Source organism: Leptodactylus fuscus, chromosome 7 (genome assembly GCF_031893055.1).
Source record: "Leptodactylus fuscus isolate aLepFus1 chromosome 7, aLepFus1.hap2, whole genome shotgun sequence".
NCBI classification, from domain to species: domain Eukaryota; kingdom Metazoa; phylum Chordata; class Amphibia; order Anura; family Leptodactylidae; genus Leptodactylus; species Leptodactylus fuscus.
This window is the reverse complement of record NC_134271.1, coordinates 19,245,703-19,271,968: the sequence shown is the minus strand read 5'-3', so window position 1 is coordinate 19,271,968 and position 26,266 is coordinate 19,245,703. Positions and strand designations below refer to the sequence as shown.

The following is a 26,266-nucleotide window of genomic DNA, read 5'->3' as shown; positions in this document are numbered from 1 at the left end:
ATTAAATTAGGATTAAAATCAGTTTAAGCCATTATTTTGGCATTATAGGGCAATTTTGGTAAATTAAATGAATATATTCCAAGTTTAACCTTTCGCAGTAAAGACTGATGTGAACTTCTCCATTTCAGCCACAAATATTCAACAAATCCTCCAATGTAATTGATAATTACCCCGTAATGAGCTATAGAGTGCGCACAGCAGACACCTGTCATGGCGGCAGCCGCGTCCTCCGCGCTGCACTAATTAGCAGCCATACATTTCTTACACCTCAGTGAAAATTTCAATAATAAAAAGTGATGTTCTGCGAGCCCATAAGTCACCGACGCTCTGCGGGATATTATCACATGGAAGGATATCAGGCGAGATTTATGTCCTCCAGCATGCAAACCACGCTGAACAGATTGGGAGACTCATCTACTGAAATACTTTGTGCTGCTGGGGACCCTGGTCCTTACACTACGCAACCCTCAGTCTGTGACCTCCCACAAGACCAGAACACCCCTCTCCTGAAATACTCTGTGCTGCTCATGACCTTACTCTTCCACTATGCTGCTCTCAGTCCTTCACCCACCCCCTCACAAAATTAGCACACTAATCTCCTTAAATATTCTGTGCTGCTGGTCACCTTGTTCTTCCCACTTTCAGTCTGGGACTCTCACAATAGCAGCATACTTCTTACCTGAAATACTCTGTGCCGCTGGTGACCTTGCTGTTGCCGCTATGCAACTCTCAGTCTGCGGCCTCCTCTGCAAGATCAGTATTTTCCTTTCCTGAAATACTCTGTGCTGCTATTGACCTTGCTACTGCTACTATGCAGTCACTCACCTTCCACAATACGAACATTACTCCCCTCCTTAAATACTCTGTGCTGCTGGCTGCTTTGTTCTTCCCACTATGCAACTCGAAGTCTGACCTCCCACAATATTAGTACTCCTTTCCTGAAACACTCTGTGCTGTTGGGTGCCCTGCCTTTTCCACTATGTAGGCAAGTGTCACCTCCACAATATCCCCATACTCTTTTCTCCTAAAATACTCTGTTCTGCTGGGGAATCTGCTCCTCCCACTATATTACTTTTAATCTATAACCTCTTATATTTTAGTATACTCCTCTCCTGAAATACTCTGTGCTGCCGCGCACACTGCTCTACTATGTAACTGTCAGTCAGTGACCTCCCACACAGTCCGCACACTCTTCTCCTAAATACTCTGTGCTGCTGTTTCCACTATGCAATTCATTTCACAGGAGATTTTTTTGGAATCTCAGACTCTCTTCTTCTATCTTTGATTGTCACATGGATCTATTTTCCGTCTGAAGCTTCAGATTGGTTTTCAGTATTTCCCTGACTTTCTGCGAGGACGATCATACAGATAATAGCAATTAATGACAATTCTGTGAGATGCTCAGCTGGAGAAATCAAAATTTGTCCTAAACCGTACGTTTGGCGGCACAGCGGCGTCTCGCACTTTAACGGATCTTAGAGTTATTCGCCTGTTTTTCTTGTCTAGAGAACAGAAGGGAAGTGGAGGAAATCAAGATTGTCGCACGGCAGGTCACCTCTCATATCGTCCTGAAGAGATATAATAGCATCTGGGATTTTATAACTGCAAAACTCAAAAAGAACTTTATACCCGGCACCAAAACCTCTCGCCGACTGACATGTGGCGCAGGAGGAGAAAAGGGTACGAAGAAGTACACAGACAACCCCGCAGGACTATAAGTACCACCTGTCCATTGGAATATGGGGCAACATGCAGAGCAAACCTACATCCGGCGTAAGTGGATGATATATAAAAAACAAAATAAAAAAAAACAGGTTTCTACCCCAGTCACATCCAGAGCTGCATTAAGAATTCTGCTGCGTTACTCAAGTCTTTGCACCCACCCTTCATTGGATTACCCAATATACTCAGAGCCATTCAGTCCACGCCCCTGCTTTGGATTGGCCTCACTCCACACCCATGTTTATTTAACCTTTGCATTGCACAATATACTCAAGGCCTTTCAGTCCATGCCCATGCTTATCTAACCTCTAACATACCCAATATATATTCAGGGACTTTCTGTCCACACCCCTGCTTATCTAACCTCTGGATTGCCTATTATACTTAGTGCATTTCCTTGATTATTTATCATGTTGTACTCAGGTTTATACCTCTTATACTCAGGGCCTTTCAGTCTATGCCCCTGCTTATCTAACCTCTAACTTGCCCAATGTACTCAGACCTTTTCAATCCACGTCCCTGCTTATCCAACCTCTAATTTTTCCAATATATACTCAGTCTATGCCCCTGCTTATATAATCTATGGATTGTCCATTATTCACATGGTCTTTCAGTCCACACCCCTGCTTATCTAACCTTTGGATTGTCCAATATACTCATAGTCTGTCAGGCCACACCCCTGCTTATCTAACCTCTGGATTGCCCATTATACTCAAGGCCTTTCAGGCCACACCCCTGCTCATCTAACCTTTGGATTGTCCATTATACTCAAGGTCTTTCAGTCCACACCCCTGCTTATCTAACCTTTGGATTGTCCAATATACTCAGAGCCTTTCAGGCCACACCCCTGCTTATCTAACCTCTGGATTGCCCATTATACTCAAGGCCTTTCAGGCCACACCCCTGCTCATCTAACCTTTGGATTGTCCATTATACTCAAGGTCTTTCAGTCCACACCCCTGCTTATTTAATCTCTGAGTTGCCCATTATTCTCTAGGTCCTAAGTCTACATCCCTGCTTATTTTTCCTTTTAATTACCCATTATACTCAGGGCCTTTCAGCAGGGCCTAAAGCTTTATAACGTTGAGGTGAAGTATATGCAAGATATCAGCACTTTATGAAATCAGGCAATAACTTACTGACTATGTAGCTACATATTCTATATATGTCACACGCTAGGCTTAGCAATACAGATCCTGTGTGCTGTAAAACTTCAAGAAATAATTGATGGTCGCTCCTTGGCATCGGCACGTCTTAAACTGCCACGAAGGCGGGTGATTAATGTAATGCCTGTGAAATTATTACCAATTACTGCACATTCATTATGACTGACACCTTCCTCAGGGCCTTCACTAGTTATTTCTTTCCAGTCGCCTTGAGCGTCATCCCTTCGGTTTTGTCAGAGTTTGTTTACCATTAATCATAGTGAGCAGCGCGGCGCGATCACAAGGTGTCCTGGAAATATGACCTACCACTTAGTGGCCATCTTAAGGAAACACAGCAGAGATTCATGGCAAAGGTTTTTATCATTTTTATATGGATTGGTTAAGTAAAGCTTACAGTTTAATTATAAGATTACGAATCACATTCTTGTACATAAGGGGAAGTATGATAGTAGTTATATTCTTGTACATAGGGGGCAGTATTATAGTAGATATATTCTTGCACATAGGAGGTAGTATTATAGTAGTTATATTCTTATACATAGGAGCAGTATTATAGTAGTTATATTCTTGTACATAGGAGCAGTATTATAGTAGTTATATTCTTGTACATAGGAGCAGTATTATAGTAGTTATATTCTTGCACATAGGAGGTAGTATTATAGTAGTTATATTCTTGTACATAGGAGCAGTATTATAGTAGTTATATTCTTGTACATAGGAGCAGTATTATAGTAGTTATATTCTTGTACATAGGAGCAGTATTACAGTAGTTATATTCTTGTACATAGGAGCAGTATTACAGTAGTTATATTCTTGTACATAGGAGCAGTATTATAGTAGTTATATTCTTGTACATAGGAGCAGTATTATAGTAGTTATATTCTTATACATAGGAGCAGTATTATAGTAGTTATATTCTTGTACATAGGAGGCAGTATTATAGTAGTTATATTCTTGTACATAGGGGGCAGTATTATAGTAGTTATATTCTTGTACATAGGAGCAGTATTATAGTAGTTATATTCTTATACATAGGAGCAGTATTATAGTAGTTATATTCTTATACATAGGAGCAGTATTATAGTAGTTATATTCTTGTACATAGGAGGCAGTACTATAGTAGTTATATTCTTGTACATAGGAGCAGTATTATAGTAGTTATATTCTTGTACATAGGAGCAGTATTATAGTAGTTATATTCTTATACATAGGAGCAGTATTATAGTAGTTATATTCTTGTACATAGGAGGCAGTACTATAGTAGTTATATTCTTGTACATAGGAGCAGTATTATAGTAGTTATATTCTTGTACATAGGAGCAGTATTATAGTAGTTATATTCTTGTACATAGGAGGTAGTATTATGGTAGCTATATTCTTGTACATAGGCACAGTACTATAGTTTTTATATTCTTGTACACAGGGGGTAGTATCATAGTAGTTATATTCTTGTACATGGGCAGTAGAATTACAGGAGTTATATTCTTGTACATACAGTTTATTACACTATTGATGTAAATATAACTTGTACATCAGTTGTTCCTTGAGAAGCAGTAACACTTACCATGAAATAAGAAGGCTTTGCTGCCATTGTGCGCTCCATAAACCTGTGTAATCCCCCTTGTGTTGTTCTCAAGTTCCAGCTCTGAAATTATGTCAATTTGTAAATCGTTCTCTGTCCCAAATCCAAACACTGCAAGAGAAAGAAAAAAAAATATTAAAACCATTACAGAAATATTTATATATAAGCAAAAGTTCATCAGCAGAGGCAGGTCTGATTTATTCAGGGGTGGGGTATGATGATTTATGGGCGTGACTTTAGGAGATCAGGGATATGGATAGCATTTAATATGCAAGAACAAACCAGAACAAACCAGTGGGGTGCACAGACATGAGAGTCCCCATTATTGTGCAGGTTTTGCCATTCAGTGGGGTAAGGTGTTTGTTCGCTATCAAACCTATTTTATGACATCAGCCCTTACAATGCAGTTCCTATGGGGAGGGAATTCCTGAACAGGTTCTTCATATCCAATATCATATAGGACGGAATCAACTAGGGCTGGCCCCTACTCTCCAGGGGGCCCTAACTAGGAGTATGGCCCACCTTTATATTATATATACTATTGGATTTTGGTGAATTTGGTTGTACTATTCCGGGCAAGATCAGGTTTCAAGACTGAGTGGGAGACCAACACATCCACTGCAAAGGCGAGGTACCGTTGTTCTCTTAAAGGGGCCATGCAGCAATATGGCTTCACTATTTTCTTAAAGGGGTCATACACTTCATCATGCATCCATATACTGTCATTTGTGATGATATTTGTTACCGCCATCTATAGCACTTAAAATATTACATCCTAATGTCTTGAACCATAAGGCGACCTCTATGGCCTGTCTAAAAATACATGTTGCTTAGAGATGTAGCAGAGCTGAGTTTCCCTGGTTTAGCAGAGATGATTTAGCAATTTGTTAGGTCATACAATTGGCCTGGTTCACATCTGTGTTTAGTATTCTGTTTGAGGGGTCCCCAAGAGGATTCCCCGAATGGAATACCAAACGCAGATGTGAACCGGGCCTTAGATTGGTGCACTGGTAGACTTAAGGAACAAAGCACAAATCCAGCTCTGCTACATCTTACATTATAAAGATTTATATACAGTATGTATCTTGTTTATTTCTATTCATTGGGCTCATTGCCCCGGCACAGATTATCATTCCCTATCACGGCTACATCTCCTTCGTCTCAGCATTGGCACCTGATGGTATACACTTGAGCGTACAGTCAGAAGCCGACTTTTTGTACCATCCCTTTAAATCCATGGTTTCCAGACTTCTCAGAGACCAAACAAATAAAACTAGTTAACAAAACTCACAACCCAGGAAGAAGTTCAGACCTGTGACAGACAAATGAAAGGCAGCGCAGGAGCGAGCGCACAGTCGGCAGATGTCTCCGGCTTTATTCTCGGCTTAATTACAAGGAGGCGGCTGACTAATTACATGCACCTGCAGTCATTACCTCTAAAGTGCTGCTGACTAAGGACACGTAAGACACAGGAGCCACGGCGGAGATGTTTTCTGAGAAATTACAACAACTTTGACTCTCTGGAGCCAGAAATGACTTCTACAATAGATGTCGTCAGCGGGGAGTTTACGCACCTGGGCCCTTTAACCAAAGCCTTTGCAAAATTTAAAGGGGTTGTATGAATTTTAAAATACTTGTCTGTTGTGTAAAATGGCGCCACTCTTTCCACTGGCTGTGTTTGGTATTGCAACCTGGACTCCTTCAATACTGGAAAATACCATGGAACTTACATGCAATACCATAAATGGCCTATGGACAAGAGTGGTGCTGTTTCAGGGATATAGAAGCCCCATGGTTTCTAGTTTACGGGACGATTCAAGCTATAAAGCGCCGTGGGAAAAACCATAGTGGGAACTCATTGCGGTTCTTCCCACAGCGCTTTGAACAGAAAGTTCGCAGAGTTTTCTTCCATGGACTTTCTGTTACAATTATATCTACGGGAAAGACGTAGTTTCCTTAGATATAATTGACATGCTGTGATTTCCAAAACCGCACCGGATGTGGGCATCGGATTTACATGAATCCCCTCCACTGTGCAGTTACTGTACATTGCTGCGATTTTTCCCGCGGCCTTTCCACCGTGGGCAAATAGTGGCATTTCCGGCCCATGGGGTCTCGGCTTAAAGGGGGTTTCCAGGATTATGGTATTGATGACTTATCCTTAGGACAGGCGATCAATATTAGGCTGATAAAGTCTGACCCTCAGGGTCTCCACCGATTAGAGCTTGCAGGACTTGGGAAAGCTCTGCTTCTTCATCTCATTCATGTTCACTAGTCACATGACCAAGCTGCAGCCCCTTTCAAATGGATAGGAGTGAGCTGCAATACCAAGCACAACCACTATGCAATGTACAGCGCTGTGCTTGGTAAGTGAAGAGGTCGCAGCACTTGTTCACATGCTACAATCCCTTTAATCAACTGTGGGGTTGGGGACACTCACCAGTCTTATATCCCAAGGACAAGTGACCGACATCATAGTTAGGACAACCCCTTTAATGCAATGGGTATATGCCAGAATAAAGGTGCATCGATATATAGATTGAGGGAGAACGATGGTGACATCATATAGGTGGGAGATACCATTTTTAGCAGGTTTGCACAGTGTTCAGATTATACAGCAGTAAATGACAGAGGAGAGATCCAGAGGCCGGATTAATATTGTATGATGCCGCAAGCAGCTCTGCTACATCTGTACGAATATATTTTTATGGTTTTACCATTAGTCTATTTGCAATCTTATGAAACGCTCCAGATATAACAATGAATTGTGCTAGATTATACATTCAGCTCTGCTACTCCAGCCAAAAATTAACTATGCTACCCCTACAGACTCGAGTTGGTAAGGCTCAGTTCACATCCGCTTGGGGAACCCCGAATGAAAACCTACATGCATAGAAAAGCAGTTACCTGGGAAAACACGCGGACCCTATAGACTATAATGGGGTCCGTGTGGTTTCGCTTCAGTCCCCGCACGGAGAGTGCTGCTTGCAGCAAAGGTTTATGGCTGTGGAGTTGGAAGACCAAACTACTGACTCCGACTGTTTCGGTATCCTGACGTGGCTCGCCGTGTGGGGAAAAAAAAAAACCTTTTCCGCCATGTGAACTAACCCTAAGGCCTGGTTTACACGGGGCATGGGACCGCATATTTTGGTCCCGATTCTGATGCAAGAAACCACATGATAATTGGACCAAAATGCGCCTGCCACGACTGTCGCGTCTTCCCGCTCCAGAGTAGGCTCAAATGAATGGGCCTAGTCCGGAGGGAGGTGTCGCGAGGAGGACGCCGGGGCTGACTCAGTCGTGGAGTCTGCCTGAAGAAAGGGCAGCTCGTTTCTTTTTTTCGTGAACCGGAACATACCGCTCACGGAAAAAAGGAATCCAGCGGTCTACATAGACCTCTATGGTGAGGGGGCGGATTCTGAGTTGGATTCGGCGCCAGAATCTGCCCCCTCTTGCCCTAACAGTGACCAACTAGCATATCTATGGAATTGGTTGTCAAATAGTTCTCAACCATTTATTAAGGAGTCCGAGTTGGGCTTTGGAAAAAGAGTCGGAGTCAGTAGTTTGGCCTCCCGACTCCACAGCCATAAACCTTTGCTGCACTACACAGACTCAACTTTGATACTTGTAGACAAACGCAATGCTGCACTACGCAATCTCAGCACTGCTATGTCAGCCTTGATAAATTCTATGAAATCAGTTCTGTTACACCCAACGAAAGCCTCGTCACACCTGACAGACGCATCTCTGCCACCCTCTACAAACTTCATTCTGCTAAACTCAACAACACACGGCAAACTCAGCTCTGCTACATCTGTGACATGTAATCCACATTACATATTCCTTAATATGTTCTATAGCTTCAGTCTCTTCCCCGTTTTCCATTATTTGATCTCTCTATTCACGGTGAAGCTCTGTCAGCAGCTCCATTTCCCCCGGTGGCACTTTCTTTCCAGTTCAGTCGCACCTCTCCCGCGTTTCAAAGACCTATTTTTGGATCCTGTTGTTTTATTTTTCTTAACAGCGCAGAGTTCTGCGAGAACAATAGATATGAAAGTCGCCATTTACAGACATTCAAGGTGTCACTTTTAATGCGCCGGCTCCATGGCTGCCTCAAGTGTCGCTGCAATCTGCGATTACCTCCGGGTTTAAAGTGTGAAATTCATACTGATTAGGAGACAATGACGCGTTCAATCAGCGAGCGGAGGACACGGAAGGGAATAAATACCGGTATAGCGGTGTATAAAGGCCTCCTGGAAACATTCAGCCGCTCACGGCACCATTGTGTGTATAATAAATCACTATATACAGCAAATGAATCTATATACTGCATGACTCAAAAGTCTGGAGCCACCCAAGCAAGCCTCCGTGTGTTTGTCACCCTGCACACTATTTCACTTATTAGAGGAGCCATTTGTAGCCTGGGGTTGCTTCTCTTTCAGCAGTAGAGACCGGCAGCCATGTTGGAGACCAGTTTCGGTCACACAGTCCCTGGTGTTATGCTCGTCATGTTGCAAAGGGCCTTTACAGACTAAATAATTGGTGACTATCCAAGGGTCCGTTACTCAGGCCCAACCACAGTGTTCCCATGCTGCAGTCGCTTCAGTACCTACCAAGCACAGCGCCATACATTGCATAGTGGCTGTGCTTGGTATTGCACTCAGTACCTTCACTTGAATGAGACTGAGCTGTGTCAGGTCATTTGACAGATGAACATGATATGGGGAAAGGGGATTTCAAGAAACTGATTTATGGCCTATCTTTAGGATCATTGAGTGAGTGTGGTATACAAGGCCTGGGGACCCCTGGTGGTCAGTAATATATAGTGTGATTTGGGTCGCATTATCCCCTGGGGGGGCACTGTTACAGTATCAGTGGCCTAATAGTGTCCCCCTCCTTAGATAATATTACTGTAATAGTGAGCTAATATTACCCCCACAGATAGTCGTCCTCCTCCACCACATAACATTCAATATTCTGCTGCTCTGTAAACTTATATTATACATAGAGCGCTGATGGGGTGGGCGGAGCCTCCTCTGGCACTTCCTGTGCGCAGCTCCTATTTTCCTCCTGGAACTTTGGCCCCTATTCTATGGTACCAGTGGGAGGAAAATAGAAGAAGCGTACAAGCCGCGTAAGAGGAGGCCCCGCCCACGACCCTCCAGCACTGCTCTAAGTACAATTAATTGTATATAGCAGGGCCCAGGGGAAGGTCACCTGAGGGAATCTGCGGCCAAACACCAGGTGACCCAGGGCCTGGTGCTGTTTGGGGTCCTCGGCTCCATATCCCTTATTTTCTGGTCTAGTTATGTCTCATTATGCATCATGTCAGCTGAATCCTTGGCAGGGAGAGGTAAGCCAAGAGTTTATACAAGGTAGAGGCCATACTATACGAGAGAATATGATGTAGAGGCCATACTATACGAGAGAATATGATGTAGAGGCCATACTGTAACAGAGGACACAGTATGGAGACCATACTATAAGAGAATACGATGTAGAGGCCGTACTGTAATAGAGGACACAGTATAGAGACCATACTATAAGAGAATACGATGTAGAGGCCGTACTGTAACAGGACACAGTATAGAGGCCATACTATAACAGAGAATACGATGTAGAGGCCGTACTGTAATAGAGGACACAGTATAGAGACCATACTATAACAGAGAATACGATGTAGAGACTGTACTGTAATAGAGGACACAGTATAGAGACCATACTATAAGAGAATACGATGTAGAGGCCGTACTGTAACAGGACACAGTATAGAGACCATACTATAACAGAGAATACAAGGTAGAGACCATACTGTAATAGAGGACACAGTATAGAGACCATACTATAACAGAGAATACAATGTAGAGGCCATACTGTAATAGAGGACACAGTATAGAGACCATACTATAACAGAGAATACAATGTAGAGGCCGTACTGTAACAGAGGACACAGTATAGAGACCATACTATAAGAGAATACGATGTAGAGGCCGTACTGTAACAGGACACAGTATAGAGACCATACTATAACAGAGAATACAATGTAGAGACCGTACTGTAATAGAGGACACAGTATAGAGACCATACTATAACAGAGAATACAATGTAGAGGCCATACTGTAACAGAGGACACAGTATAGAGACCATACTATAACAGAGATACTGTAACACAGGATACATTGTAGAGACCATACTGTACACTGGATACAATGTAGAGACCATACTGTACACTGGATACAATGTAGAGACCATACTGTAACACTGGATACAATGTAGAGGCCATACTGTAACACTGGATACAATGTAGAGGCCATACTGTAACACTGGATACAATGTAGAGACCATACTGTAACACAGGATACATTGTAGAGACCATACTGTAACAGAGGATACAATGTAGAGACCATACTGTAACAGAGGATACAATGTAGAGACCATACTGTAACAGATGATACAATGTAGAGGCCATACTGTAACAGGATACATTGTAGAGACCATACTGTACACTGGATACAATGTAGAGACCATACTGTAACAGAGGATACAATGTAGAGGCCATACTGTACACTGGATACAATGTAGAGACCATACTGTAACAGAGGATACAATGTAGAGGCCATACTGTACACTGGATACAATGTAGAGACCATACTGTAACACTGGATACAATGTAGAGGCCATACTGTAACACTGGATACAATGTAGAGACCATACTGTAACAGTAGATACAATGTAGAGACCATACTGTAACAAGATACATTGTAGAGACCATACTCTAACAGAGGATACAATGTATAATATAATAAGATTCTAGAACTTGCTTTTAGCTGCAGATCAGAAATCAGTTGTCAGATAAAGTGACATTATGGTAAGACAGTGAGCGGCGAGCGTCAGAACAGTCTTCTGGGTAGAATTATTGTAATTGGTTGGGGTGAAGAGTCACTTAAAAAAGGGACATTGACAATTCAGGAGGAGCGGTGAGAGGAGGTCAGGTCACCCAGCTTGGTGCTGCGCATTCATGGAGGGATTATTATATCTGCCATCCAGCCTCAGGGATGATTGAAGTGCATGGCGAGGACGAGGTGGAGGCTCCATCACCGCCGCTAATCAGGTGGTCAGGAGCTTGTGAAGGTTTACTGCGCTATAAATGAGGCTACAAATGTCTACCGCAAATCACACGACCCTGGGGGGGGCAATAAAAGGGGGGGGTCATTAAGTTTCTTCTCAAGACAAGTTGTCTCAGCCAGTACAAGATAATTCAGATTTTTCCATGGGCCCCAATTTACCTGGTTAGTATATAACCATACATGTTTGATGGGAACAGCAGGGACCATGTAAAAAGGAGTGCTTTTTTTGTTTTATGCCACTTTATATAGAACACACCCAAATCTGCATCACAAATAAGCATGACCTCCTTCCCACACCCCATCTATACAAACCCCAAAACAGACCCCATCTATACAAACCCCAAACCAGACCCCATCTATACAAACCCCAAATCAGACCCCTATCACAGATCCCAAGCCCCAGCCCAGACACCAGGCTAGGCACTCAACCCATCTACAGACATCCAATACCAGATCCTATGATCTATATAAACCAGAAACCTCATTTATACCCCAAACTAGAGCCAAAATCAGACCCCATCTATAAACAGCCAAAACCAATTCCTACAATTTATACAGACTCGACCACCTATCTATGCACATCCACTACAGTCTACACAGTCCTCAAATCTATACAAATCAGACCCTCCATCTATTTAGCAGACCCACATCCAGTGATGTAACTAGGAATGTCAGAGCCCCGCATTTCTGCGCACACTATATTTCCCCACAGTGGCCCCTGCACACAGTATTATGCCCTATTGTGGACACCCATGAACAATTATTATACTCTGGGGTCTTTTCAGACCCCAGAGTATAATAATCGGAGACCTGGGGGGATAAAAAATAAAAAAAACACTGTAACTTACCCATCTCCGCTGCAGTCTCCGCCGCTGTCGGCCATCTTCAATGACGGCTGGGACGTCATGTGACCGGGGGCCTGCATCACGACGCATAGGGACGCAAGCCCGGTCATGTGACGTCACGTAAATAGGCACCAAGCATACCTAGAGTGTGGAGAGGTAAGTAACACCGTTTTTTATGTTCCATTACCATCATTATACTTGGGGGTCCGAAAAGACCCCTCAAGTATAATATTGCTTGTGGGGCCCACGGCATCACTTACCGATCCCGGTCCCTGCAAGGATTGGTAAGTAAATAGGGCCCATTACCGTCTGGAGCAACTTCAGCCGGTAACGGCCTATTAAAAATAAAAAAAACAGGCAGCGGTAGCCCCTAATGTCCCGGGCCCAGTGGCAGCTGCTACCCCAGTAGACACAACACTATATGGACTATACAAAGCTCAAACCAAAACCCCACATCTATTCAGACCCCAGAACAATCCCCATCAATTCAAACCCAAAACCAGACTCTACACCTTCTAGAAATCTCAAACCAGACCCCCTATATACACACCCCAAAACCTCCATCTATTCATACTCAAACTAGATCCCTACATGTACACAAATCAATATCTATACAGACCCCAGCCACCACCTCCCCATCAATACAAACCCCAACATTGACCACCCCTCCACTTATCACTATAGACCCTAAACCAGGCCTCCCCCTCCCATCCTGGGAGATTTGGCAACTCTTTGTAGCATCAGGAAGGTCTCACCTTTTCTGGTTGCTTTCTGGACATTCTGTTTTATTGTATTGTTGTATTTGTATCATAGCACAGTCTTTTCTGTGCTTGTGTCAGTCTTCATTGTAACTATAGAATTATATTATGAGACACAGCATGAGCAAAGCTGCAGGCTATAGATTGTTTCTCTATGCAAGTACACATAGTTTAGTGAGGCAATTGAGAAAATGCACCAATAGCTGGACTCTTATTGCCCTGCATCTGCAAGTGTCAGTTGTCACTGTACATTTAGCATTGCAATCATGCACAATAAAGCTTAAGATGAACAAAGTCATTCCTAACACAACCTGACACCCTGGTGTAATACTTTTAATATCATAAGAACACTGCAAGATCTTATCCTGTTGCTCAGATTTACTGCAGGGACTTATTTCAAGCAGAATCCATTTTTTCCCCCTGAACAGCGGGAGACTTGAGAAATGTATATTACATATTCAACATACACAAAACGACTCCGCAGGGAGACCATCCCCTCATTGGCGCTTCTATCTCCATGTATATAATCACTGACGTGACCCAACCTAGATTCTAACATCTACATTATTGATGAAGTGCAGATGGCCCCCGTGAGGATCCCATCAAAAAGTGGGTGCACGGGTGGCAGGGAAATGCATCACTTGTCATAAAAGTAGACCAGAATTCTAGGGCAAGAATGGGATGACAAAAAGCAGAGCTCATCTCCTTTAAGAGGCAGATTAAGTAAGATTACTAATTCAGCATATACATAGCGTTGTTATACTCTATGGCAGGGGTTAGAAAATGCACAATACGAATAAATTGAGTAATATTGGACAATAAGACCCCCAAAACGATGACTAGCAATCAGATGCCACCAACAATTCACATTACAATAGTCACCTCTCCACGGATTCTGGCGCAGTTGGAATTTTTTCTCTAGTCCCTACCATTCCTAAGCAATCATTTCTGTTAGATGAAGCACATTTATGCTCTCTATGGTCAGGTGGGCAGTCCTAGACTGGAGCAGGTAGTCTGAGACCGCCCACTTGACAGTTCAGAGCCTAATTAGAATATTAAGAGTTGAAACTAACAGCGCTGATTGCTCAGGAACGGTGGGGGTTAGAGAAAAAATTCCAACTGCACCAGAATAAGTGGAGAAGCGCCCATTAAAGGATTTAAAAAGTTGTTATTAATGGAGATGATGATAGAAGATGGTCCTCTTTAACCCTTCCTATACTGCAACATACTATTACATGGCCTGGAGAGGGTTAAGGGGATATTGTCACTCCATAGGGAAAGACCACCATTTAGGTGTGTGGAGTCTTATTAAGCCATCCTAATTAGGCATCCTAATTACATCATGGAAGTCAGATTTGCATATTCTTCCCACGGCCTGGAGAGTATAGTTAACGCTCAGCTCCATAATGGTACGGTGCGGTCTTTCTACACGTGCAAGAGCTGTGCCTGAGACATGAATTCTGGGTCTCCACTGTATTAAACAACCGGGACCCGGGCTTATCATGGAATCTGGGTGGTTAGGAGACAAGATAACATCCCCCAGCCCCTCAGATTCCATGGGGTCTAAGGAGTCGGCATGGTTGCCTTTCCCTATTCCCAACCTAGATTCCAACATCTACATTATCGAGGAAATGCTGATAGCCCCCGTGAGGATCCCATCAAAAACTGGATGCATGAGTGGCAGGGAAATGCATCACTTGTCATAATAGTAGACCAGATTTCTAGGGCAAGAATCGGATGGCAAAAAGCAAAGGTCATCTCCTTTAAGAGGCAGATTTTGTACTATTACTAATACAACACATACATAGCGCTGTCATGTGCTACGGCATTGTACAATATGGTACAAAACTGGTGTTAAAAAACTCACAATACAAATAAATTAATATTGGACAATATGACCGCCAAATTGATGAACAGATCATATACTTTGTGCAGATATGGATTTACAGTATCAAGCGATCCCAGGGCCAAGTTCCTTTGTGAGATGGAGGGGAAGGGGGAGTGCAAAAAAAAAAAAAAAAAAGAGTAGAAAATATAAATAGAATAAAAAAAAAGACATTAAAAACAAAACTAAATGTAGACAAATAAAGGCAGCTAGTAATGCCAAGGACCTAGCACATACAGTCATACAGTGCTGGTGGGAGGAGAAGGAGTCACCAACCCACAGACGTGATTCCCAACTGGTGGCAAAATTGCTCTGAAAGTGATGCAGATTCAGAAGAAGATGGAGGATGGTGGTGAACACAACTGTATCGTTGCCGTCACTAACACGAAAAGACAGCCCTTGAGACGAGAAGGATTCTCTGCCCCCCAAACCTACAGCGTCCCCAGGGACTGTAAATACATCAATGGCAGTAATGTTTTAAGGAATTGCGCCCTCCTATGGAGTGTAAATGTAAAACACATTCAGTAAAGCTTAGTGTACTGCAAATTTTAAAGAGCGCCTCTGCCTGCCTTACTCCGCATCCTCCAATATCTACTCACTCTTACAGGGGGGCTCTAACATACAAAGCTGACAACCACACATCAACATCTACACATTCTTCCTACTCCTCCCCTCATTTTAGGAACCACCACTCAGGTAGGCAGTCCAAATTCATGCAAAAATAGTTATCGATACTTGGCTACTGTTATGAACCCTATACATTTAATAAAGAATTCACAAAATAGGACAAGACTTCGCCACCTAGTGGTCAAGCAAGAGAGAAAAATCATGTTACAGTGCAGTGATATTACCTTAGTTTGTTTCCCCAAAAAAAAATCCACCCATTCCAGGCTCAATAATTGGTTAAGTACACAGAAGGAGTCTGGAAACACCCCTAAAGAATTATATGAAACAAATCGGATTTCCAGGATCCTTGAGACAGGTGTATATTTCAGCACAAAAGAGAATAATTACCCGCCTGAAGAACGCTGCGGAGCACTTTACGTTGCGCACAAAACTACTAAACAATAATTACACATTCAGTAAATGGCTGGAATAGGAACATGTTGGGAAAACAGATATTACCCCGAAATAACTAAGAATATAGAGAATTCGCGCACACATCCGTCGCATTGCATCGTGGCTGCGCTTACCCCCCCCCCCCCATGTACTGAAAACCAAGGGTATATGGAGCATAGGAGCCACAAGTGCACTTGCTAAGGGGTCCCCAGAGAGTGGGGGCCATTTCCAGTTGGTATAATCCCTCAAAAATGGGATAGTTATTCTCATCCCTGATGGAAGGTAAGAACCTGCATGGGGATATGGCGTCTACAGGTTCTGTTCAAGTCAAAGGCAGAACTATAGGGGGTACAAAGGTAGCTGTCATGCATAGGGTAGCCCAAGATTCCTCTGTCACATAGGATACCAGTATTATACAATGCACTTGGTACAGATTTGCCATATAAGGGTCCTGGTGCTGCACCTCTGACTAAGGTAATAAAAATTGAATGGGGGTACCAAACCAGGGGGGTAACTAAAGGATCATGGACCCCAGTGAAAAAGCTCAGGTTGGGCCTCCTGAGCAACTTGTCCAAATGACCATCAAGCACATTCTCTCCATACAAGTCAGCAACATTTTCATTTCCATAGCCTCCTCTCTCTGGCCCGGACCACCACGAAGACATGTTCTCAACTTGTCCGTACACACAAGCTTCCCATCATTCCTCATCCTTTTGTGCCACAGCCCCCCTCATAGACTCCTTCCTTCACTATATACTGCTGGCCACCTGCTATTTTTTGCCTTTGAATGGGTACTCTTCTCCTTTTGGACAGTGGAAGGCTGTGTATAATAAATCTTTATCCTGCAGAACAGGGGAAGCTCCAGGCATCAATGAAGATCAGAAAGGAGAGCAAAGAAGTTTAAGCAGCCAGATTTTACCAACCTATTTTTCGTGTCCTGTTATAGCGGTGACTCCTATAGTTGTGCCAATGCCTAAGAGTTTGGTGGTAGGGGGACATCCAATCTCAGTACAACCCACCACTACAGGACCATAAGGGCCCAAGGTTTTGTAATATGCTGCTTTCAACATGCCCTTCCTTGGAAATTTAGGAAGTCCATAGGAATGGGGTAAAGGAAGCGTCGTCGTGCTAGAAACCAATCAATTCCAGAATAGGGTTAAACCATGTTTTTTACTGCAAAAAAGCTGGAAATTTGTGCAGCCCTTGAAAAAAAAAAAAAATGGAGCGAACAGCGCCCTTTAAGCAAACGCCTGTTAGTCATCTTTTCCGCACGAGACTTCATTACAGCCGACAAACTACCCCTCGGATTCGAGCAGCACCGGCGGACTTCCGCGGATACGACCATGTTTACCCTCATGTAAAACAAGGAACACGTCTTGAGATGAAGACCAGCTTACTCGCTCGGCTGGAAAGCGTCTTTGCAAGTTTCAGCCAGCTGTATTCTGTATTCAATCGCTAAAGGGCAAAGGAAATCTCGGATAGGATCTCGCATTATGTTCTATTCAAAGCCGCCACATTAAACCTGTCTGCGGCCGGCGCCGGCGAGGCATTTTCTATTTTCTCACCGTAAGGTGCTATGTGAAATAAATATTATGTACATATTCAGGGGAACAAGAGCGTGTGCTGGTATAATCGCCTCCAGCAGAAATGGCGGGTCACTAAGGAGGTCTCTGAAAGCGGCGGAGGAGGCGGTTGTGGTAATAGTCATATGCAAAACATGCTCTACAGAATGAGGGGGAAAAAAATCATTTCGCCGTCTGTAACTTCACATCATGATTGGCACATGCAATGTGTAAAATACAGTAAGATACAAATATAGCATTAGTGGAGTATCCAGCAATGCATAGGATTAAAGTGTTTTTTAAAGCACTGCACATATTCACCACTAGGGGATGGTTTACCATATTGCACTACCCAAGCTTGGAATTGAAGGGAGGAGAAGGAGTCTCCCTCCCACAGATTTCCAGGATCTGATGGCAAAATCAGTCTGAAATCGACAGTTTGGATACAAGTCCTGCATGGCGGGATATTTGCTACATCCACCTGATAATGCAGAGCCACCTTTCACCACACCAATGGTCATGGAGGAAATAGTTGGGCCCACTGAAACCAGTTATTGTGGCAAATGCTACATGTAGCACTGTCCGTGGCCCTGCTGCAATAATGGGGAAGTGAAGGGAGGAGAGGGAGTCTCCCTCCCAGAGAAGTGATACGCCAATGGTGGCAAAATTAGGCTGAAACAACACAGATTCTTCCAGCTGAGGGTGCACCAGAAGATGGCAGATGACGGTAAATACAGCTGCAGTGACTGTCAAAGTCACAGTGAGATGACATGGGCGGAAAGGGAGTTTCTCTATGCACAGATCATATATGACTGCAAGATCCGTGGACAGGCCAAACCACAAACCAGGAACTGTAAAAACATTAACGGTTGCCATTTTGTGTGAGACTTTGTTTAGGGTCTGACACTAAATGGTCTTGTTTGGAAAGTGTTTTCCAAAGTACTACACATTTTTACCACTAGAGGGGAATCTGCAGTATTGCACTCCTCAAGCCTGTATACAAATCCTGCATGCCTACTTTTCGCCTATCCAAGGTTCTCCAAAACAGCACACCAAGTGGTCAGGCATGGTACTGAAACATGCAGAGATCAGTATATTAGTGTTAGGTTATATCAGTGTTTCCAAACCTTTTCAGACTCGGGACAACCCTGAAAAAAAAAAAAAAAAGTTTCTTTGGGCACCCCTACCAAATAAGTTTTACCAAAGTTCTGATGTGTGTTTTAGTGCAGGTTTTGAAAGTACAGCGGGAACCAAATCAATACTGCATGTATTTTTCCATTGCAATATTAATGGAACATAACTGCACTATGTGAATGCACCCTCATAGCTACACCACTCCATACTTTGCACCCACTACATACACAAATTCACCTTTTACCATCACCAAGCTTTCTCAGTGGCCCCACATAGTATCATGCTCCCTAGTGGCCCACCTCGCAGTACATGCTCCCCCGTGGCCCCCATACACCTAATAATGCTCCCCACCGGTCCCAGGCATGTAGTAACACTCCCCAATGGCCCCTAGGCAAGTAGTTATGTACTTTAGTAGCCCCCAGACAAGTAATCATGTTGTTGTGACCCCAAAACCTAAAAAAAAAAGTTCCCCACTGGCCCCCAGACACCTCATAATGTTCCCCAGTGAACTCCGGGTAAATTATAATACTCCCTAGTGGCCCCCAGGCAAGTAGTATTATTCTGCAGTATTCCCTAGGCAAGTAATTTTGGCCCCCAGACAAGTAATAATGCCCCCCAACGGCTCCACATTGTAGTTACGCTATAGTTGCGGCACCCCAGTTGGGTATTGCTGGGTTATATAGATGACGTAGGGAAGGAGTATTGGCACAGACAGCTGGGTGAAAGATGGGGACAGCCAAAAAGTTACAGATCAGGATGCCCCAGGACTACTTGTGAACTGCCAGCCCTACAAGTTAATAACTGAGATCTGGAAGCCACCTAGGCCCACAGAGCAATTTAGGCATAAACACTCAATATTTGATCATGTGGGGCTCCCAACTCTGCATTGGCACCAGATAAGAATTGGGAAGCCGGATATCAAATGCCCCATCCTTTTATTCTTGGGGAGAGGAGTTACCTTACTGCAACGTTTGTGCTCCAGATAAACACCATGACTATGACAATGGTAAAATAAAAAGTTCATAATGGTAGTCCAATTTTGGTCTTCGTCACATGTTACCCTCTCACGTCTATGTTCAGCACTGTAGGAGAGGTCAAGGCCATGTGGCCAAAAGGTCCTGCTTCATGTACTACACAGATGGCCAACCATTATCCCTGACTGTTGCCTATTGTCATGTCGTTCTCTTGGTTGTAAAAACAACGTCTAAGTCTAAGGACGTGGCCGCATCTCCGAAACGATCCACGCGCCTTCCAAGTCCGCAGCTTGGATCAGTTATTAAAGTGACCCCGTAAACATTAATACTGGAGGTAAAATGCAGCATTTGGCAACTGTCGTAGCGTGGCCGCAGGGGTCTAGGCGATGCCATCTGCCAGGCAAATAGCAACTGGCAGCCCAGACAGCTACATGCCAGGCTAAGGAAACACAATAGTCAAAAGCAAATGTCATTGTTCCATGGGGGAATGACAGATACTATTCGGCTGGCAGATGACAGTGCCGTGGCCAGACAGGATGTTCTGCCATCCAAGGCAATTTATCACTACACAGTTCTGACACACCGAGCGTCAAATAAAAACCTGATCCCAGATGGCCAAGTGCACAGCACCGAGTATACTCCCTGGTGGCCAAGGTGACTACTCTTCCAGATGGTGTGCTTTAATGGATCCAATAGGCAATGCAGCTTTGCTTGGATTCTGCTTATTGATACATATCATGCGAGGCGGTGACGCGTTGCGGGCCCCTGGATGCTCCTACTAATAGCAATTCCCCCAGCGATGGGTTCAGGATAACGCTACATTGTTAAATTGGTTCACAACTGATTGTATGTAAGAGGCATGGCCCACAATGCGGCCGCCTTATATCAGGTCGGGGGTTAGGAGAGACATCAGAGTACCCAATACATGATGACCCAATACAGAAGTTTTGACAACAAGTGTTTTTAGGGCTTCATTTCATCTTTAATGAAAAAAAAAAATAAAAAAATTTTGCAGTCATCAAAGTCGCTTCATCTATTATTTTAGATGTATTAGAGTGAACAAAATGGTTGCATAAGTCTGCACACCCTATTATAAGAATAGTTGTTGTTTATAGTGAGGCCTCTTGGATCTGTTGGCTGTCATAAACAGATGAGATCAGCGGTTTATTAAAGACACAGGAACAGCTATTTACGTCACATTATTACATGCTGCAACTCTCAAGTCAGGTTACATCAGCTGTGATAACAGGCAAAGCCCGGGCACAGCACGAAGGCAGCTGCAAAGTCACCGTACAATCTGTACTGTCATCGACCGCTCCGAGTATTAACCTCCTACACTTTTCACATGGATGTCATATTATGGATGCAAGCAAATAACCAAATCTGGGGTGTGTGTGTGTGTGTGTGTGGGGGGGGGGGGCAGCTTATCACTTATAAAAGGAGCAGCAGATATCAATCACATTATAGTACAGTATAGTGATCTAAGGGGAGTGGCAGATATCAGTCACATCTTACCATAGTACAATCTACTACTAATATAAATGTGAAAGTTAGCATGTTTGTTACTCGATGACGCAAAAACGGCTGACGCTAGGTTCACACCTGCGTTCTGGTCTCCGTTCTGTGCTTTCTGTCTTCTGCATGCCAGAAGACGGAAAGCACAGACCGGGTCCGGCCATGAGCGGCGGTGAGTGTTTTAAGCTCTCCGCCGCGAAACCGGATTCTTTAATCCGGACACAGAGTACTGCATGTCCGACTCTGTGTCCGGATTATAAAATCCGGTTTCGCCGCGGAGAGCTTAAAACGCTCACGGCCGGACATCTTTCTCACCCATTCAAATGAAAGAGTCCTGCAGGTTTCCGTCTCCTGCTCTGTTTTATGAAGGAAACGGAAACCTGAAGTACGGATACCTGGGCGCAGATGTGAACGAGCCCTGAACGGATTTGGATGAAATTTGCCACATAGATCGTTTGTAACCTCACACATAGGCTACTTCTTATCCCAATAAATGACACAGCTTCACGACTGTTATGAATTTATGTTCATATACTATATTACACTGCTCTTGGCAGCAGCAATATCTCAGTTAATGCAATTAACTTTGTTAGCTTTGTTGATATAGCCGGTCTGTGATCTCTCTATGTAAACACACAGATAATACTTAGTCCATTGTGTACAAGCATTTGCATATTATCTGATCTTCTCCAGTGCCGAGACCCCTTTAATCCAAATTGTCAGTTTGCTATTCGCCAGGAAAAAGAAAATCTAATTAGTCACAAAATTCTAAAACAATGAGAGCGAGGGGCGCCACGGTGGCTCAGTGGTTAGCACTGCAGCCTTGCAGCGCTGGAGTCCTGGTGTTCAAATCCCGCCAAGGACATAAAACCATCTGCAAGGAGTATGTATGTTCTCCCTGTGTTTGCATGGATTTCCATCCCATATTCCAAAGACATACTGATAGGGAAAAATGTACATTGTGATCTCTATGGGGGGCTCACAATCTACATTTAAAAGAATTACAAAAAATAAAAATAAAACAACGAGAGCTATGAAGGAAGTCAGAAGTCAACAGAGTTCTCCTCAAGCGGAGCTGAGGAGAATTGAGCAAGCTAGGCGTCAAGCAGCTCTTAGAGCAGGGGGATCATCGACGCCAACAACACGCTTATTATATGGCGTCCCAGTGAGCTGCTGAGATGCTGGAACAATCACGGGCACAGCGCAAAGAACGAGGCCAGCTTGAGAGCTGCCTTAATGCCGGAGCAAGCGGATCATCGATGGCAGCAATTTGCTGAATATAGGCGGATCATCAACGCCAACAACACGCAGAGGCTAGTCGTGATATATGCGGATTAGCTGATATCAGTAACATCTTATTACAATACACTATAATGATATAAGAGGAGCGGCAGATATCAGATCACTATTGTACTATAATAAAATGTGAGTAAGGCCCGGTTCACAACTGCATTCGGGTTTCCGTCCGCTTGGGGACGCCCCACACGGAAACCTATACACAGAAAAAAGCGGTTACTGGGGAAATCTGTGGACCCCGTAGATTATAATAGAGTCTATGTGGTTTACTCACAAACAAGCGCAGAGAAAAGTGCTGCACATTTCGTGTGTAAACCGAGCATTATAATCTATGGGGTCCACAGGTTTCCTTAGCTAGCCGCTTTTTTATGCGTATAGGTTTCCATTCGGGGAGGGGGTTCCAACCGGATGTGAACCAGGCCTAAGAGGAGTGGCTGATATCAGTCGCATCTTATTATAGTACAGCAGTGATCTAAAAGAACAGCTGATATCAGTCAACTTATTACAGCACAGCTGATAACAGAGGACAATTGACTGCATTAAACTGCGAAACAAAGTCTAATAATTCTCCTTTGTCTTCTTTTCTGTGCAAACCCAAAATGAGTTTGTGTATCCGCTGATGGCGCCCCTCTGTGCTCCGCTGCGGTTGTTTTGGGAAGGTGGTCGTGCATAAATTTAATAAGAATGTATTTAATTAATAATTAATGAGAAGAGGTTTCCCCGTAATACGACAGACACCGCGCACCACCTGTGATCACGCCGCCTCTGCCGCCAAGACCCCTCCTGGGGATTCCTAGCAAAATGCCTCAGTGACCTAAATACTCCATTTATATTCAATGTTGTGTTGCGGGGTTTTTTTTTTTTTTTTTGTTGTTGTTGTTGTTGTTGTTATTTTTTTCATCCAGCAAGCAAAGAAAGCAACGAGAGCGCGGCGCAGGCGGCAGGATGGGAAGTCGTCCGTTTGCTGGTGTTTAGAAATGGAAGTTATTTCGCCTCCTTGTAACTAGGAGACAGCAGATTACGGCACGGAAAATCGGAACGGAGGGAAGAGGGGAGACATCAAGGGGCCTTTGTGCCGGCAGGAGATTTTGTCACATGTATCCAGTGTCCGCCTCAGTTTCCTTTGAGCGTTGAGGATAAAAGTCATGAAAGGCGAAATATCTTCGAGTCTTAAATAGATTTCCATCCTCGGCTTCTATCCGATATACGGGGAGGGAGCCGGGCATGTTCCACGGCACTAGAGGTTTGATTCCCAAATAGGAGTGTAAGCCGCCATAACACGGGCTTTCTCAGATAGCAGCATTACCAAGCTGGCGGGGCGGCGGAGGACGACCCCCGGGAGGTAGCGGCAATGCACAGCCGGGGATTTTGTTGCAAAACAGTATTCTCTTTATCTAAAGCAACTGCTAAAGCGGGAGCCGACGCTCAGATTTAGGAGGCTACAATCTGAGATTTATTCCTGGCCAAGGGGAGAAAATAAAAAGAAAAAGGAAAAAAAAAAAAAAATAGGAAAGACAAGATGATGAGCATACTGCTAAAATACTCCGTGCTGCTGTGGGACCTTGTCTGTTCTACTGGTTTCCATTTCCGTCCTCACATCATGACTCCACTGCCATCATGTGCCGCCGTCATCACTGACATATAACATAATAAGCCATCGCTGTTGCCTGAAATACTTTGTGCTGCTGTGAGCTCCATTTCCTCCTCACATCATTATATTATGCCTCTGTTATCTTTATTTCCAACCTCAAATCATGACACTGCCCTCTCCTTACTAAGAATTACAAGTAAACAGACTGCAAGGCAACAGTGGCGCAACTGAAGTCTTGTGGGCCCCGGGTGCAAACTTTTGTCTGGGGCCCCCTCCCCCCAGCAAATTCTTGATAGTGGAGGTTACGGGTGCTGACATTAAACTGGGGGCAACTAGAGGCAAACAGGTCTCCTTCAGCTACATTCACGGTTTAATGCCCCCTCCAGATGTCCCTAGTTTAAGTGCCCCCCTTCATCTACCCCCAGTTTCATGTCCCCCCTCCATCTGCCCCATTTCATATCCCCCTCCATCTGCCCCTAGTTTCATGTCCCCACCTCCATTTCTCCCCCAGTTTTATATCCCCCTTCATCTGCCCCCAGTTTCATGTCCCCCCTCCATCTGCCCCCAGTTTCATGTCCCTCCTCCATCTGCCCCCAGTTTCATGTCCCCCCTCCATCTGCCCCCAGTTTCATGTACCCCCTCCATCTGCCCCCAGTTTCATGTACCCCCTCCATCTGCCCCCAGTTTCATGTACCCCCTCCATCTGCCCCCAGTTTCATGTCCCCCCTCCATTTCTCCCCCAGTTTTATATTCCCCTTCATCTGCCCCATTTCATGTCCCCCCTCCATCTGCCCCCAGTTTCATGTCTCCCCCTCCATCTGCCCCTAGTTTCATGTCCCCCCCCCTCCATCTGCCCCCAGTTTCATGTCCCCCTTCCATCTCTGCCCCCAGGTTACTGAGAGACACATACAGACACACTCTCCACCCTGCATGACACAGACACACGTTACTACTTACACAGGGAACACACTGCAGGTAGTTCACCTTTGCTCTTCTCTGCACGGGACTGGACTGTAGGTCATAGTGAGGTCGCACGAGTGAGAGGTGGGGGGAGGAGACGCAGCAGAGAGCTGGGAGATTGGGGCAAAGTGAGTTTTTAAAGAGAAAACACTCAGGGGCATAAGCGGTACAATCTCTAAGCCGTTCAGGACGGCGGGACCGAACTGTAAATGCAGGACTGTCCCGCCAAAATCGGGACTGTTGGGAGCTGTGTTATATGCTGCCCATAGTGACCTCTACACAGTATTATATTCTTCACAGTGGACTCCACTAGTGATTCTCTACCCTTTCCATTATTTTACCTACTCTTCCTACCACCATGAGTAAGAAGAGAAAGACCACCCTGAAAAACAATCCGCAGTGTCCTAAATTTCCATGTTAAAGGGATTGTGGGGCAGCGGTTCCAAACTTTTATAGTACCAAGGACCACGTACATGTTGGCCAATTTTCACATGGCCCAGCAGGGGGTGGAGTTTGGGGCGATTGGGCACTCGTATACATTTTCCTATACAAATTTAAGGGAGCTCTATCCATATCAAGCATAACTTATTGGTGGTCCCTTAATAAAAACATGGGTAGGATGGGGGCCTCATTTAGTTATAAGGGGGGGGTCCATTCTTCATGGGGCACTGTTACTGTAATAGCACCCCCAACCTCACAGGTAATAGTACTAGTAGGGAGCTATTACAATAATAGTGTCCCTCAGTTAATAACATTACACATTACATTACCCTTACCTGATTACCAATGCAGATCCCAGGATCTCTCCAGACACACAAGATGTGTGCATCTTCTATCCTGCTCCCTGGTCCCAGTGCCACCATAGTGAAGGGTCTGGGAGCAGAATAGAAGTTGCACACAGGATGTATGAGACGAGATCCCAGGAGCGGTATCAGTGATCAGGTGTCTGCCGATGCCCTTATGCTATAGATTACACACAGTATAGGAGCATCAGCCGACATCTAGTAGCCTACAGGTGAACAATGACTGGACCAGCCTGGTACCAAGTGACTCATGGTCATCAGAGGAATTAAAAAACATGGCTGCTTTT

General features: G+C 44.2%; 1 protein-coding gene across 2 annotated transcripts in view; it reads right to left on the bottom strand.

The window, feature by feature from the left end:
- NELL1 (neural EGFL like 1) overlaps positions 1-26,266 on the bottom strand; it is a 455,411-nt gene that overhangs the window by 417,717 nt on the left and 11,428 nt on the right. For both annotated transcript variants that reach the window (XM_075281293.1, XM_075281294.1), the window contains exon 2: positions 4,453-4,581. In XM_075281293.1, coding sequence (XP_075137394.1) covers positions 4,453-4,581 — 129 coding nt within the window. The remainder of the gene's footprint in view (positions 1-4,452; positions 4,582-26,266) is intronic.